The sequence below is a fragment of the Sander vitreus genome, chromosome 3 (genome assembly GCF_031162955.1).
Source record: "Sander vitreus isolate 19-12246 chromosome 3, sanVit1, whole genome shotgun sequence".
In the NCBI taxonomy this organism is placed as follows: Eukaryota; Metazoa; Chordata; class Actinopteri; order Perciformes; family Percidae; genus Sander; species Sander vitreus.
In genome coordinates, this window is record NC_135857.1 from 25,641,450 (window position 1) to 25,655,590 (window position 14,141).

The 14,141-nt window shown below is 42.0% G+C and overlaps 2 protein-coding genes across 2 annotated transcripts; one reads left to right on the forward strand and one right to left on the reverse strand.

Moving 5' to 3' along the window:
- The first annotated feature begins 205 nt into the window (after nucleotides 1–205).
- nudt8 (nudix hydrolase 8) lies at nucleotides 206–6,055 on the forward strand. Its single transcript, XM_078246683.1, has 5 exons — nucleotides 206–314; nucleotides 1,021–1,929; nucleotides 2,013–2,145; nucleotides 3,130–3,207; nucleotides 5,155–6,055. Exons 1-5 carry the CDS (start codon nucleotides 229–231, stop codon nucleotides 5,338–5,340), a joined length of 1,392 nt encoding a protein of 463 aa, XP_078102809.1. The 5' UTR covers nucleotides 206–228; the 3' UTR covers nucleotides 5,341–6,055.
- Nucleotides 5,179–13,123, reverse strand: mfrp (membrane frizzled-related protein). The gene is given in 13 exon segments (XM_078247114.1): nucleotides 5,179–6,753; nucleotides 6,901–7,028; nucleotides 7,270–7,404; nucleotides 7,756–7,886; nucleotides 8,066–8,214; nucleotides 8,315–8,391; nucleotides 8,488–8,613; nucleotides 8,774–8,904; nucleotides 9,639–9,868; nucleotides 9,942–10,201; nucleotides 10,664–10,777; nucleotides 11,760–11,931; nucleotides 13,070–13,123. Coding segments are annotated over 13 exon segments (1,932 nt in total). The 3' UTR covers nucleotides 5,179–6,528.
- Between the last annotated feature and the right edge of the window lie 1,018 nt (nucleotides 13,124–14,141).

Sequence of the window (14,141 nt, forward strand, 5' to 3'; positions counted from 1 at the left end):
GTGCAATGAGGACAGAGGTTTTTCTCCTCTGAAGACTTGCCTGGTGCTGTTTAAACAATTTAAAACATCACCCCATCACAAGTTCCCCACTGATTTCATCAGTAAATAATGTTTTGAGTTATAATAAGAGTTTTGTCTTACCAACACCCTTTATAAGCAGTAAATACAAGCTGAAGAGTTGTTAATTGAGTTTGGCGTCACCACAGCTCAGTGAGAGCACTGACGCGTATGAAGCTTCTCTGCGCCCTATTACCTAGTGGCAGCGAGCCGGCTAGCTGGGCGAAAGGCCAGCTGCTGTTGATTCAACTGTCAAAGTGAGTGTTTTTCGCTTCTGAAATTACATTTCAAGTTTGAAAATGGGTTAGTGGCGTGTTTGCTGACTTCGTGTAGGACATATCGGATCCTTCCCACATTTAAAGTTTAGCTTTGGGATACATTAACCTAGCTTTGTTTTGTTTTTTTGCCATCTTTATGCTAATGTTTTAGCACGTTAGTTAGCCTGCGGAACGTTAGCTACACTTCGACACCTTGTTTTAAAGCCAACGAGCTTGACGACTAGTAAACACGCTTTTGAGTTTTAGCTGGCAGTTGAGAAGCCAACAAACGTGGTACTTTAAACTAATGTAACTAACGTTAATGTTAGCTAACGTTAGCAGGTCTAACGTTAGGCCAAAGTGTGACTGCGACTGAACTTATACACTATAGCAAAACTTAGGCAACTGTTGAACTTTGTGGGTTTGGAGAATTTAAGTGAAGATTACATAAGTTTTCTGGATCCGTAACAGTGTTACAGTGGTGAAAGTTAACATCAGCAACTCATGCATGCTAACATTTTCACCCTAACGTCATCACTCCTCCTCTGCAGGTGGAGCCATGATACATTTGTGGTTCACCTGAGCTGTGTAATAGCCCACACTTAACATACAATTACTTGCTGGTGTAATTGTCTGGTGAGCAAAATGAGCCTCGTTGACTGATGCTTTTAAGATTTTCTTTATATTTTTCTATTTCTTTTCATAGGATGTTTCGAAGACCCCAGGTCCTGACTTGGTCTTGTCCCATAAGGCCATTGCTGCTATTGAGAGAATCCCACCTCTCTGCTTTCTCTGAGTACACTGCTGCTGGATGGCAGGGTGCAAGAGTTGTGAAGAGAAAGAAATATGAAGGGTTCTGTGGAAGTAAGGACGGGTCATCATTGTCCACAGAGACTGTATCCCGTTCAACACAGTTGTCTTTATTTAACTTGGACTGTGATAATCCAAAGCAGAGGGAGGCTTCATTTCAAAACCTTCCATCCAAAGCCATTTTGTCCAGCCATCATCACCTACCTCAGGTTTCTGCCTCTACAAAAGCCAAACAGGCGTCTGACTCTTGTATATGCACTGTAGTGAAAGATGTAGGTCAAAACCTCAAAGCTGTGAGCGCTCTCCGGCACTGTTTAATCAACACAACTTGCCCTCAACCTTGGAGAAGGTCTTGGGACATTTGCCAACCTTCACTCAGTTTCACCTTTGCGCCTCAGTGTAACCTTCTTCAAAGCTATGTATATAGCAGGCAGCACTTTGTTAGACCTTTCAGCTCGTCGACACATACGCCATGGATTTCGAACCACTCTCGCAGTAGACCACAACCCTCCAGCCATTCTTCTCACAAAACCAGAGCAGTTCATCAGGCTGCCCCTCACGTGGCAGACGCCTGGAGAGACTGTCTATCCCTGAAGAATGAAAACAGGTGTCGACTGAGCCTGGGGCCCAACTTGAAGCTGTACAAGGTGGACAAGGGGGGGAAAGGGGCAAGTCACAGCCAGGGAAAGAACCAGGGGAGATGGGCGTCAGTCCTGGTTTCTCTGTGCTCTGTTGAGGGGGAGCCAGCATTTCTCTTCACTTTGCGCTCCAGCACACTGAAGGGCAGGCACAAGGGTGATGTCAGGTAAGTGGCAGGCTAAAAACTACATTATTTCAAAACTCTAGTAGACTACTTTTCTGTGCTGATTTTCATTGTGTGATTTGTAGCTTTGCAGGAGGAAAGAGTGATCCATCAGATAGAGATTTAGTGGCCACTGCTTTAAGGGAAGCCAGGGAGGAGCTGGGCGTTTCTGTGGCAACCGAGAAGGTCTGGGGCATCTTGAAGCCTCTCAGGGACAGGGTGAGTGCAAGTGCTGTCATGTCTTTAAGAGTAAAATTAATTTAATGGATTGATTTGAACCATCATGATGGAATTATTGCTGTTCATGCATTTATGGTGGGCATTGTAAAACCGTGGTTGTTCGCAACAGATTTCTCTATTGGAGATATTTGTTTTAATTGCTTTTTTAATTAGCCTTAAAAAGGGGTCCTAAAGGCTTAAATAGGGCTGTTACTAACAATTATTTTAACTAGCGAATCTGTCAACAGTTATTTTGGTTATTCACTCTGTAAATGTCAGTGAAAAATAAAAAATAGTAAATAATACTGATCACAAATTCCAAGAGCTCAAGATAATGTCATCAAATTGCTTGTTTTTGTTTGACCAGCCGTCCAAAACCCAGAAATACATTGACTCTCACTCTTTATGTCAACTACTATATAAACTCTGCTTCGTCACAAAGTTAGGCCACAGACAGTCTATATCGATGATGATTCATTTAGGGGATTGCTCCGACGCTGCCGGCCGGATGTTCCTCACTTTTATACTCGTCGATTAATGATTACTATGGTTAACTGCTCCTCAGATCTCAGAAAAAAATCCAGACTGCAAGTTAGACTTAGAGTTATTTGTCGAATCTGAGTTTTCTGTTGCACCACTAAAGATACTTTTGAATGAGCACAAGTTCCTTCCCGAGGCTATTTTGCAGAGCCACCGTTGCTCCAGCCGGTGCTTATCGCAGCTCAAGACAGTTGTGATTGGTTTAAAGAAATTCCAATAAACCAGAGCACATTTTTCTTCCATCCCAGAATGCTGTGTGGACTAGCCAGACCCTCCTCCTCAGCGCTGTGGAGGAAGGTCTGGCAATGCGAGACTAGGCCACAATGAATCTATTTTGAAAATAAAGAACGTTTATGATTTTGTGTCACTTACAGACACTAATCAGTATTAAGTGTTATCATTTTGAATACTGAATCTGTACCTGTCTTTTGTCTCTCTCACCAGTCAGGGATGATGATAGCGCCTGTGCTGGCTAACCTCGGCCCCCTCGAGGAGTTGTCCTTCAAACCAAACCCTGGAGAGGTATAATAATATTTTTACCACTTCCTATATATTTATATCTATTTGAGCGGGGTAGGTTTCCACATATGTAAATTACTGGAGATTTAGTTTTTGAACATTGTGGAGATGATGGGTTAAGTATTTATTAAGTTATTTTGTATAAGTGAATTTTTCCAGAACATAGTAGTTTTACTAGTACCAGTACTAGTAGAAAGCAGAATAAAAAAAATTAAGAAGTCTTTCTTTGTGGGTGTATAATGTCACACCCCAGTCATATCCGGCCCTAATAAACACTAAAGGTATGTTTTTTGTACATTTTTTATAATCTGCCCTTTTCTTCTCAGCAATCTTTTCTCTCTGTTTAAACTAGCAAAATACAAATGAATACACAAGTAAACGAATAACTTAAAGGAGAATTCTGGCCAATTTTTACGTTAATCTTGATCGCTATAGCTACGCGAGTACTTTCGATAGAAAAAAACCCGACCCGAATCAGTGCAGGTAACACGGAGTAGCTGCAGCTACATGTACGAGCGTCCCCTGAGCTAAAACGGCAGTTGTCGGGGCAAGTTTTAGAGTGCCTTTGTGCCTCTTACCAGACACAAAATGCAACTAATATGTCTGTGCCATATGAACAGGGCCCTTACGTGTCAACAAGATGCGTTTTGAACTCAGACATTGTTTAAATTCACCTACCCTGGTCCCTGTCTCGATCGTGCCGGTAGCTAGTTTGCCCTGCTAGCTGATAGCCGTTAGCTATTAGCTGCTAGCTGCCCTCCGGTGAGTGTGTACAGCCAGATAGCCGTTAGCTGCTAGCTGCCGTCCGGTGAGTGTATTCAGCCAGGCTTCTGTGATAATCATCCCAATAACAATCCACAGAGCGGTGATGGTGTTGCTATGTCCTCCAGTTACTGAAGGCTAGCTTTAGCTTGCGCTTGGAGCAGCAAGTTCATCTGCCTGTTGCCCCTCCGTCTGTCTCGTTCTTTCCAACGCTTGTGAGGCTAGTTCTTCGTCTGTATACTCGGGTTCGAATAATTAAGGACGACCATCAAACTCAAAAGGCTCTTCCGTGTGTTGTATATCTGCTATGTTCTCCATAGTTACGTTACTCCAAGCTTCTTCCCTTGTGAACAACTCCGCTCTTCACTCTTCACACACTACTCTTTACCTTTTCCTGCTACAACTGAATTCCCAGGAGACAGCGCAATGCTACAGCTAAGCTTCAGTAACGCTATTACTGTGCAAGCCACAGACATTGTTTATCCCGTTTCCATGTAGTTACATAGTCACTGATATGGTCATAACCACTACAGTGCTCAATTACCTATTTTGAGGGGGAAATAATCTAAACTTTTTGCTGCGAAGGCATCCTATGCAGGACATCCACCAGACCACCGCCGCTCCGTGGGTTGTTATTGGGATGATTATCACAGAAGCCTGGCTGAATACACTCACCGGACGGCAGCTAACGGCTATCTGGCTGTACACACTCACCGGAGGGCAGCTAACAGCTACTACCGCACTACTGTTTTTTTTTAGGGGGAATAAACTTCAAGATGTGATATGACCTGTCCTCTGGAGGACATAGCCACACCACCGCCACTGCGTGGATTGTTATTGGGATGATTATCACAGAAGCCTGTCTGAATACACTCACCGGACAGCAGCTAACGGCTATCAGCTAGCAGGGCAAGCTAGCTACCGGCAGGAACGAGACAGGGACCAGGGTAGGTGAATTTAAACGCTTGTAGTACGTAGCTGCAGCTTCTCCGTGTTACCTGCACTGATTCGGGTCGGGTTTTTTTCTATCGAAAGTACTCGCGTAGCTATAGCGATCAAGATTAACGAGATTAATTAACAAGATAAAAAATTGGCCGGAATTGTCCTTTAAGAAACTCGCATCTTTTCTGGTTGGTTTGTATTTAGATTCAGTTGTAAACTGTGCTTCCTTTGCCTTTTCTGTCCCAGGTTGAGGAGATTTTCACCTTGTCCTTGGCCCACTTATGCAACCCTCAGAACCGTGGCTACACACACTTTCGCACTGGCGACAAGTACGGATACACTCTCCCAGTGTTTCGTAACGGGAAGCATCGAGTGTGGGGCCTGACAGCCGTCGCTCTAGACCATACCCTGAAACTCATTGTCCCTCTTTAGCAGCTCAGTTGCCTTTGTTTACAGTACATTTACAATACTGAAGCACACCTTTTAATGTGACTCAAAGATTTGACTGTGACAAATGTGCAAGCAAGCTTTGTGTAGCTAATTCATGTCAGAAATCAGTGTGAATACAAAATATTTTCATTCATGACGGTAAATTCCTTTTCAGTCAGAAGGATTTTTCCAATTGTGCACTTTCTGAGCCTTGGGTGTCTAAGAATCTTGATTGAATGGATCATGTGTATAAACATGGTGCCAGCTGTGATGATGTCACTGATTAAAGGGCAGGTGTTGTGTGAAGTCTCGGTCATGGCTGTATTAAGACAGCGTTCCGAGGAAACCTGTCAAACAGCAAACCGAAGAAAAACGGTGCACACCGTTTTTGAGATTGAATGTGGCTTGAGAGAGGAAGTTATGTCATATGCGACCTTTGGGTGTGTAGTTTAACATATTTCACAACAAATTGGTTTTATTGACTTGCAAAGTTATCTTATAAATTTACAAACGTGTAATTCATGGCACAATTCAAGTGGTGGTCCACCAGAAGGGGAGGGACTTTGCCTCTCTATAACAGAGATCATGGCTTCCAGTGTGATTCAGCTCATGGCCACTTTTGATCTCACAGTAAAACAAATCTGGACAGCTATAAACACTGAAATGATACAATCACATCATGTGGTGTGTTGATGCAATAAAGTTTGTTTTAAAGGTATTTTTTTCTGTAATAATTCTTTACAGGTGAGATCTGTTTTTACATGATTGACATCAAAGCAATAAATAGTGCAAAATGGCCTATTGGAGGGGGGGCGGGGGATATTGAAAAACTTTAATTTCACTTAGTTGGTATCTGAATCACACACAAACTTTTCATTTACATACTTTAAAGCTTTTAAAAATAGCCACTGTGCCACATTTTGATATGTACCACAAGCTTTACATACAGTAGTGTGTAATGAGGGTTGCTGTCATGCTACAAGTGAAAGGGCTTCTTTTTTTTTTTACAACAAATTTGAAAGCTGTGGACCTGCAGGTCTGAGTTTAGAAGATGAGTCCTCAGTTCTTTACAATGCAGGCCTTTCGGTCCTCAAACACTGCCGAACATCTGTGTGTGAAATGGTATCTGGAGAAAGTAGACTGTGGGGGAGATGGTCATCTCTTACTAACACAATTGAAACATTTGAAGCATCAAGGCAGCGAGCACTCCATGGGGTCTTGAGAGTCAGGCAGGAGGTGGCAGTTGAAGGGCCAGCTGAAGGATAAGCGATCCAGGGCTTGGCTGCATTGCTGCTCAGCAGAAGAGCAGACTGAGCGGCAGGGCTGGAGGATACCACCCTGAGGGCTGCACTGGGGCAGAAACATTCCACACAAAAGCCTCCGCAAGGGCCCGAAGCATGCCAGCTCCATCAGTACCTGGAAGACAAAACGGAGAAAAGAGGAGTGTGTGAGGTTGAATGTCTGGCTTGAAACAGCTGTATAGTTGTTAAAAAGTTGTCAGTTCATGCATTGTGTGTGTATACAGCTGCACCAAGTTAGATAAGTCATGAAGATAGCTGTTACCCGGTACTGTCGCAAGAGTGTGGCAGCTTCTCTCTGATCAGCAATGGACAGCCAGATGTTGGGGAATGAGGTGAGGTTGTAGCTGAGGCCTTGACACATTTCTACCTCTATAAACTCACACGATGAAGCTGAGGGCATGGAGAAAATAAATCATTCCTGTTATTTTACATTTATTTAGTCTACTTCCTGCCTCTAATAGACAAAGGAAAGCATTTCTTTCCTTGCTTTTATTCTGAGAGTTTTTTTTTTTATTTTAAGTGTGATTTCAACAGCAGAACTCTAGCTCTGAAAACGAAAACCACTGTATCTGTGACTCTGATCAGGGTCAGAGATAGTCTTGCATTTCCAGGATAGATAACAGGGACTCACTGAAAGGAGGGTAGGTGGAGTTACCACAGCCCTCCTCATCTGCTCCATCAGGGCAGTCGTTCCATCCATCACACAACCACTGCTGCTGAACACACTCGCCAGTACTGCAGGCAAATTGGCTGGGACCACATGTCTCTTTAAATCAAGACAGAAACACACAAGAGAGGGTTTTAGAATGCAAAAAATGACAATGTGAAGAGAAAAGGAAGAAAGTACAGTAAAAGGAAATGTGTGCCTTTAAAGGGAGTTTAACAGTGTCAGGTATTAACTGCCAATTTTTGAAGAGTAAATGTAGGTCATATAGAAAGAAGGAAGCAAGGAGAAGAAAGGAAAGTGTCAAAAGGAGGTAAGATTTGAAGGAAGGCATTTAAGGGGGAAGGAAAGGAACAAAGGAGAGGCAAAAATATGGACAGAAAGAAGGATGGGGGGAGGGAAATAATACACTTTGGTGAAATATGAATTTGCTTTCTAAAAGCAAGAACTCACTGCCTAAGACAGACACAGCCTTGTATGTTGCATTGAAGCCGCTGTCGGCCACTCCCTCATCAGCCACAAACATAACAGTCATGTGGGTACCGGAGGAGGTCAGGTCTGGAGGGAAGTTTGTACCACAAAATCTAAGACAAAGGAAACAAAAGCTGCTTCAAACACTGGTTATATAACTCACATAAAGGAGGACACGTATTTGCCCTTATTTACCCTCAACACGGGATTTTAACAACAAGAAAATGACAATTAAAGCAACAGTAACTGTCCAGGTGGCTGAAAACAAAGATAAGGCTGTGGTGGGTCTAACCTTCCCAGCACCCTTCCAGCTCCAGTATTGACGCTGTCGTGCACCTCCACATAGTCAAACTCACAGACATCTTGAGTCTCCAGGCTGAAGTTACTGAAGCTCAGTGTGATGACGTGACCCTCCTCAACAGATATATACCATATGCACAACTGATGAGAAACAGAAGAACACCAGATTAAACATAAAACACAAGCTTCACTGCCCAGTTTGGAGTATATGTTTGACAGTCCAAAGTGGTTAAGATTGTACCTGCTGGTGGGGATAAGGCCTGGGGTGGTTTGGACTTGACAGGTAACCATACGGCCCCGTTTTCTGCCCACCACAGTCTGTAAAACAAACCGAGTGGAAACAATGTCCATATGTCCTTTTCAAGTGTGTTTAACTTGTGTTTCTGTTTTTAACTTTATTTGCATGCTCTCAACCTTTGTGTTTATGGCTGCAGTTTGCCTCGTCTGTTAGGTCATGGCAGTTTGGATGACCGTCACACACAGACACAGGCAGCAGACAGCGACCAGCGTCACACAAAAACTCTTCTCTGGAGCAGCTCTCTAAGAAGACACACAGACAGTAGACACATGCACATAAATGCAAATGGGGATGAGTAAAGAGAGACACACACACACACACACACACACACACACACACACACACACACACACACACACACACACACACACACACACACACACACACACACACACTACTGACTGTGTCCAGGCCGAATGGCCCTGTACTGTGCACTGAAGCCGCTGCCTGCGATGCTGCCATCAGAGCGTAAGGTGACCCACACTGTGCTGCTGTTTGTGTTGACTGTCGGTGGTGCTACATTTCCACAGAACCTGCAGGAGAGAAGAATAGACCTTTTAATAATCTGAACCTTTCAATTGAATAATCTCTGTTTTTTTTCTCCATATGCCAGCTTTGGAGTTGCTACGCGAGTCTGAACTTTGCACTGTAAAAAGATTTGTGAGCCAGTTATGTAACATTTTTAGAATTTCACGAATCATGTCAGGACACTTTCCAAGAATGCAAGTAAGCAAAAAGGTCAAAGTTTCCACATGTACTGAAATCTTTCCAAGAATCTTTAAGTAACTAGAAGCACTCTCCTGTTATGCACAGACCTTTAGTGCCATCTACCAACAATTTAAGGTAATGACATGAACCCTGTAATGTTTCTTTAGGGAGAACATGTATGGAAATCCATGTATGGAAGAGACAAGCACATGTTAATTTAAGTTTTGAATTTTTGTGATTTTCATACACTCAAATGTGTATTTACCAGAACACACATCCATACTTTGCCTCTCTTTCAATAGTTAAGTCCTGACCTGAAAACACTTGGGTGAGATTGTAGAAACTTGGGTGAGATAGTTTTTGTTCTTCCTCTCCAGAGTGACACTGAGTGCAATGGAAAAATCTTCAAGCAACCAAAAATGTGGAGTGCAAGGTCTTCTTACAACAGAAGCATACGCTTTTAGAAGAGAGGCCTAGGCATTGTACTACATCTGACGAGAAACTGCGCTTTTGTGTTCGAAATGGAAACTGACAGATGCCCTGAGAGGATTTGACCAACCTGGTGACCACAGAGCTCTGTTCTATCTGCTCCTGCACCTCAAGCCAGTCAAACAGACAGGGAGATGGCCCCTCTACAGTCAGAGAGGAAATGTGGATCTGGACCAAGTGGGGGGGTGGGACTCGGATCACCCAAACACACAACAAGTTGGGGGGATAGGAGCCAGGATGGTTTGGAGAACTGAAACTGCCTTCTGAGTCAGTCAACACCCCTCCACAACCTGAGAGACAGAAGAAATACATTATTTCAGTAGCACAAAAAGGGAAAGGGCTTCTAAATTAGATAAAGAAAAGATACATTGTATTGTGAGAGGGCGGACATGAAATTGACCATGCACATTTTGGATATTGAATTACAACAGGCCTATGAACAGCCATTTAGCTTGAATCTCTTACGTGTTTCAGATGGTGGGATCCTAGTGGGCTGTGGTGCAGATGTACTTTCCTGTTGACTTCTGTTGGCAGAGTTTGTGGGTAGAGTATGGGACCCTCCATCTCCTGCATTCAGCTGGTCTGGAGGGCTGGTGGACAGTGACTGATCCTCCACAGCTTGGCCCTTTATCTCTAAATCAGGGACAAAAACACAGCATGGAAACAACATGACACATGACAGGGAGACTAATCAGAGAAGAAGCTCTAGAAATAAAATGAATTTAAAAAAAGCAAATAGATGCATTTCTGAGGATTTAATTTATTGAAATTTTAAGAATAACTAATGAAGTACTGTAAATGATTACTGTTGCATACATGGAAAAGGTCAAAGTTTGTTATTGGAATTGATGGCAGGTATACTGAGATTAGAGTATTTCTTCCCACAAGTACCTATCCAGTAAAAGTACTAACAGGCAGTATTGGTAAAATCATGGTACTTTATGTTTTCATTTAGCATGAAAGCACAGATAGGAACACCTATTAGTATGCAATCGGAATTTATAAAACCAATCGATCAGTAATGAGCCCTTTAAATCTTTTTTAGGTATTTCTTTTTCATTGTGATGACTGATCTGAGGCGCATCAGTGACTCACGTGTGAGGATGAGGGCCAGCGCCAGTCCGAGGGCTGTTAACAGGAGCAGGGCAGCAACAGAAACCACCACCACCCCCCAGCTACAACCCGGGCCCCGCAGACCCAAGCGTAGACCTGAATAACAGAGTATACATATACATAAACATGTGGGGTATGTGACAAAGGAGGTCTTGATTTTTACCAAGTCATGATTTTAACTTTATGTTTTTTGTTTTTTTTTGGATGTTATACTCCTTTTCCCCTTTCATTTAACACCTAATTGGTATTAAAGGGGAATCGCAGGTAATAATAGCATAGACTTACATTCTCCATAGCTGAGAAAAAACTTGCCACCATGTCAGCTATGCTCCTCTCTCACAGTTTACAATTAATCCAAATGAAAGCTAAAAATAAGCTACTGGACTTTGCCTGTCTTTGCAACCAGACAAATGCTGCAGTCATTGTGTAATTTATTTGATCATGTTTTCATTTTTGTTAACCAAAATGTTTACTTCCATAAAGGTATGGTACTGTTTTCAGTTGAAGGGAGATCTTTATTGCCCTTCCATAAAGTTGTTGTGGACTTGTGAGTCCTTGATACAGATTGAAAAAATAATTATCAAAATCAAAGCAGCAGAAGCCGAGATACTTTTAGTACTTGGTGATGGATCAAACACCAAAACACAGGACTCTATATTTCCCATAATGCAACTTGGTAGTGTCTTTAGACTCTCCCTGCCTGCTAAACACCCTTTGACCTCCAGTTTCAAATACAGGCTTTCTTTTATACATTTAGTATATAGTCTACAATCCCAAACTGAGATAACCATGATGAAATCACAATGTCATCTTAATTTCTGTTTTCAAGAAACTTCTTCCAGAGCCACAGGAGACACGGACAACTGTTATCACAGACATACCATGACCAGTGAACGGATTTTTGACTTTTACAATTGGTGGATTTCCCCTTTAGTCCTTGGTTACAGTGAACCATAGCAACCATGTTTTACGCACACACTTCTACAAGAGAATTGGACTTAAAGGTGGACTTTAGGTGATGCAATAATGTTACTATCCAATACAAATACACAGTCTAATACAGTTCAAGTTTAGTCACAGAAAGCAGCAAGCTGATTGGCTGACTCACTAGCTGGTGGTTTTATTGGTTCAGGGGTGGAGGAGGATGTCCTGAATCCCTCCACCCTCTCCTCCCGCTCCCCCTCCAGCTCAAAGGCAGGGTTGCAGAACACATTCTGTGGAAAGCAGGACAGAAAGGAATGGAAATGAAACTATCAATTAAAAAAAATCACACAGTTACAGACAAAAGATGTGTACAAGTGATAATTTAAAAGCAAAACAAATAATATATACTCTTACTTTTTCAAATAAAAATTAATTTTCAAATTCATAATATTAGCAATGAAACACACTCATTTAAAAACATGCTTAAGGGTTTTGCTGCTACAGCTTTACATGGTCTGGTATGACCAGTAGCTTATGGTTGCTGCTGTTAGCTAATGTTAGCTAACGTTAGCCAGACATTGCAATGGACATTAGTCCATTTGCTAACTCTTTTTCCTGTTTATGGTCCCATTCTACTCGCTCTCAGTCAGGCCACCTAATGATGGCTTCTAGCAGAAACAAGTTGTAAACACAATATTTACATATCATCTCTATCTCTATATTTATATCTCTTTTTTTAATTGAAATAGCAAAGTTGTTAGGGGGAAACAGTGTCATTCATTTGGAGTTATGTGTTTGGCCAACTGGCGAGTATAAGTCCAATGTTCAATGTCTTGTAGCTCTGTTTTTGGTCTCTACCAACTGCCGGGGGAACTATCACTTGATTTCTGGACAGGACGGGGATGAAAAATGTCCCTCTGAGATGTAATTGACTAGAAGTATAAAGTATCATAACATAGACATACTCAAGCACAGTACAAGTACCTCGAATTTGTACTGTACAGTACTTGAGTAAATGTACTTAGTTACATTTCACCACTGCCCATACAGTACTGTTACATTTACTCTGATAATGCATAAATGAGACAAATGTTTGTTTCCAGCCTAAAAATATCACCTGGTCCAAATCACACAGATAAAAAGCAGGATTGTACATTGCAAGCCAATGACTGTGGACTGTACATTAATAGAAATGGCATAGCAGGGTTACAGGTTCACAAGGCTTGAAATTAAGTATTAACATATTTTGTAAAGAAAATAAAACACCACCCAGTCAAAATAAAGCCAGCAATTCCGAAAAGAAGAGTCAGTTTCTTGATGATCACAATGGACCATAAATAGGCTCTAGTTTGCAATGCATGTGCTGACCAATCTCCTGCTAAATGTCTAAATAACTCTGTGACAATTTCCCACATCGCAGGGCCATCATTAACCACCATCATCCATTTTATCATCCTCACTCACCTTATAGATATCTGAAGAGTCTGAGTACACTGCAACTTGGCTAAGGTCAGACATCTTTAGTCTTTAGTCTTTCAGTGCTCCTCTTAAAGAGCCGGATGTTGCGATAAATACATCAGTGGTGCCATCGTGAAGTGAGACGTTTCTACATGAGGGAGTGCTAAGATGTTTTCCTGAATTTTCTCAACATTGTTCACTTATTGTTCCTACAGTAAACTTCCACTGAGCTCACGGCCTTCAATCCTCCAATACAGCAGAAACCTTTGTTGGACATCCATCAATGTAATCCATATAAAAAAGTAAAGAATACCGAAATATAAATCAATTTTCAAACTCCATTTTTAAAAGAATATCCATGTTTGCTGCTATTCTTCTTCTGTTTTAGCAGCATCAACCTGTATTTCTCTTGTTTGTTGATGGTGTGTGAGTGGTTACAAAAGAGTTTCAGAAACTCATTCTCAGTGGTGAACAAAGCCGAGTCAGCTGAGAGGACTGAGCCCCTCGCATGAGGAGGGAGGACAGGGAAGGGGAGAAGGGTTGAGGGTGGAGGTGGGGGTCCATGTTAAATCTCTATAATCCCCATAATGATCTTTTAAGATCCTAAAATGTTTTATTCACACGCACGCTTGCATGCCCCAACCTGAGCATGAAGGTGCACCAACACACAAATACACATTCTTAGGCATCAAAACAACAACAGTGTTAGGGTTCAGTTAGGTTTGGGAATGGGGAATAATAGCGAAAGGTGCTAAAGAGATTGTAAGATTTGAAATTGCATTAGTTTCCCAAAGCTGGCTCATGGCATTGCAGTTGAGTGTCCTAATATCAGTCCTTCCAGAAAAATGCAGAGTTTTTTTGTGATTGTTGTGGGCAAAAATCCTTGATTATGTGGCACGTTTTCTTAAAAAATGCAATGGAATTGCGGGATATTTATGCAATTTTATGCAATGAAATTGCAGGAACTTGCAAAAACTGCGGTTTCATCATGGCTTCATCGCGGGGTTTGCAGCTTTTCGATGATGTTCACGTCGCGTAATTACGATGCTTCATAGCGTTCCCATGGCAACAGGGGAAA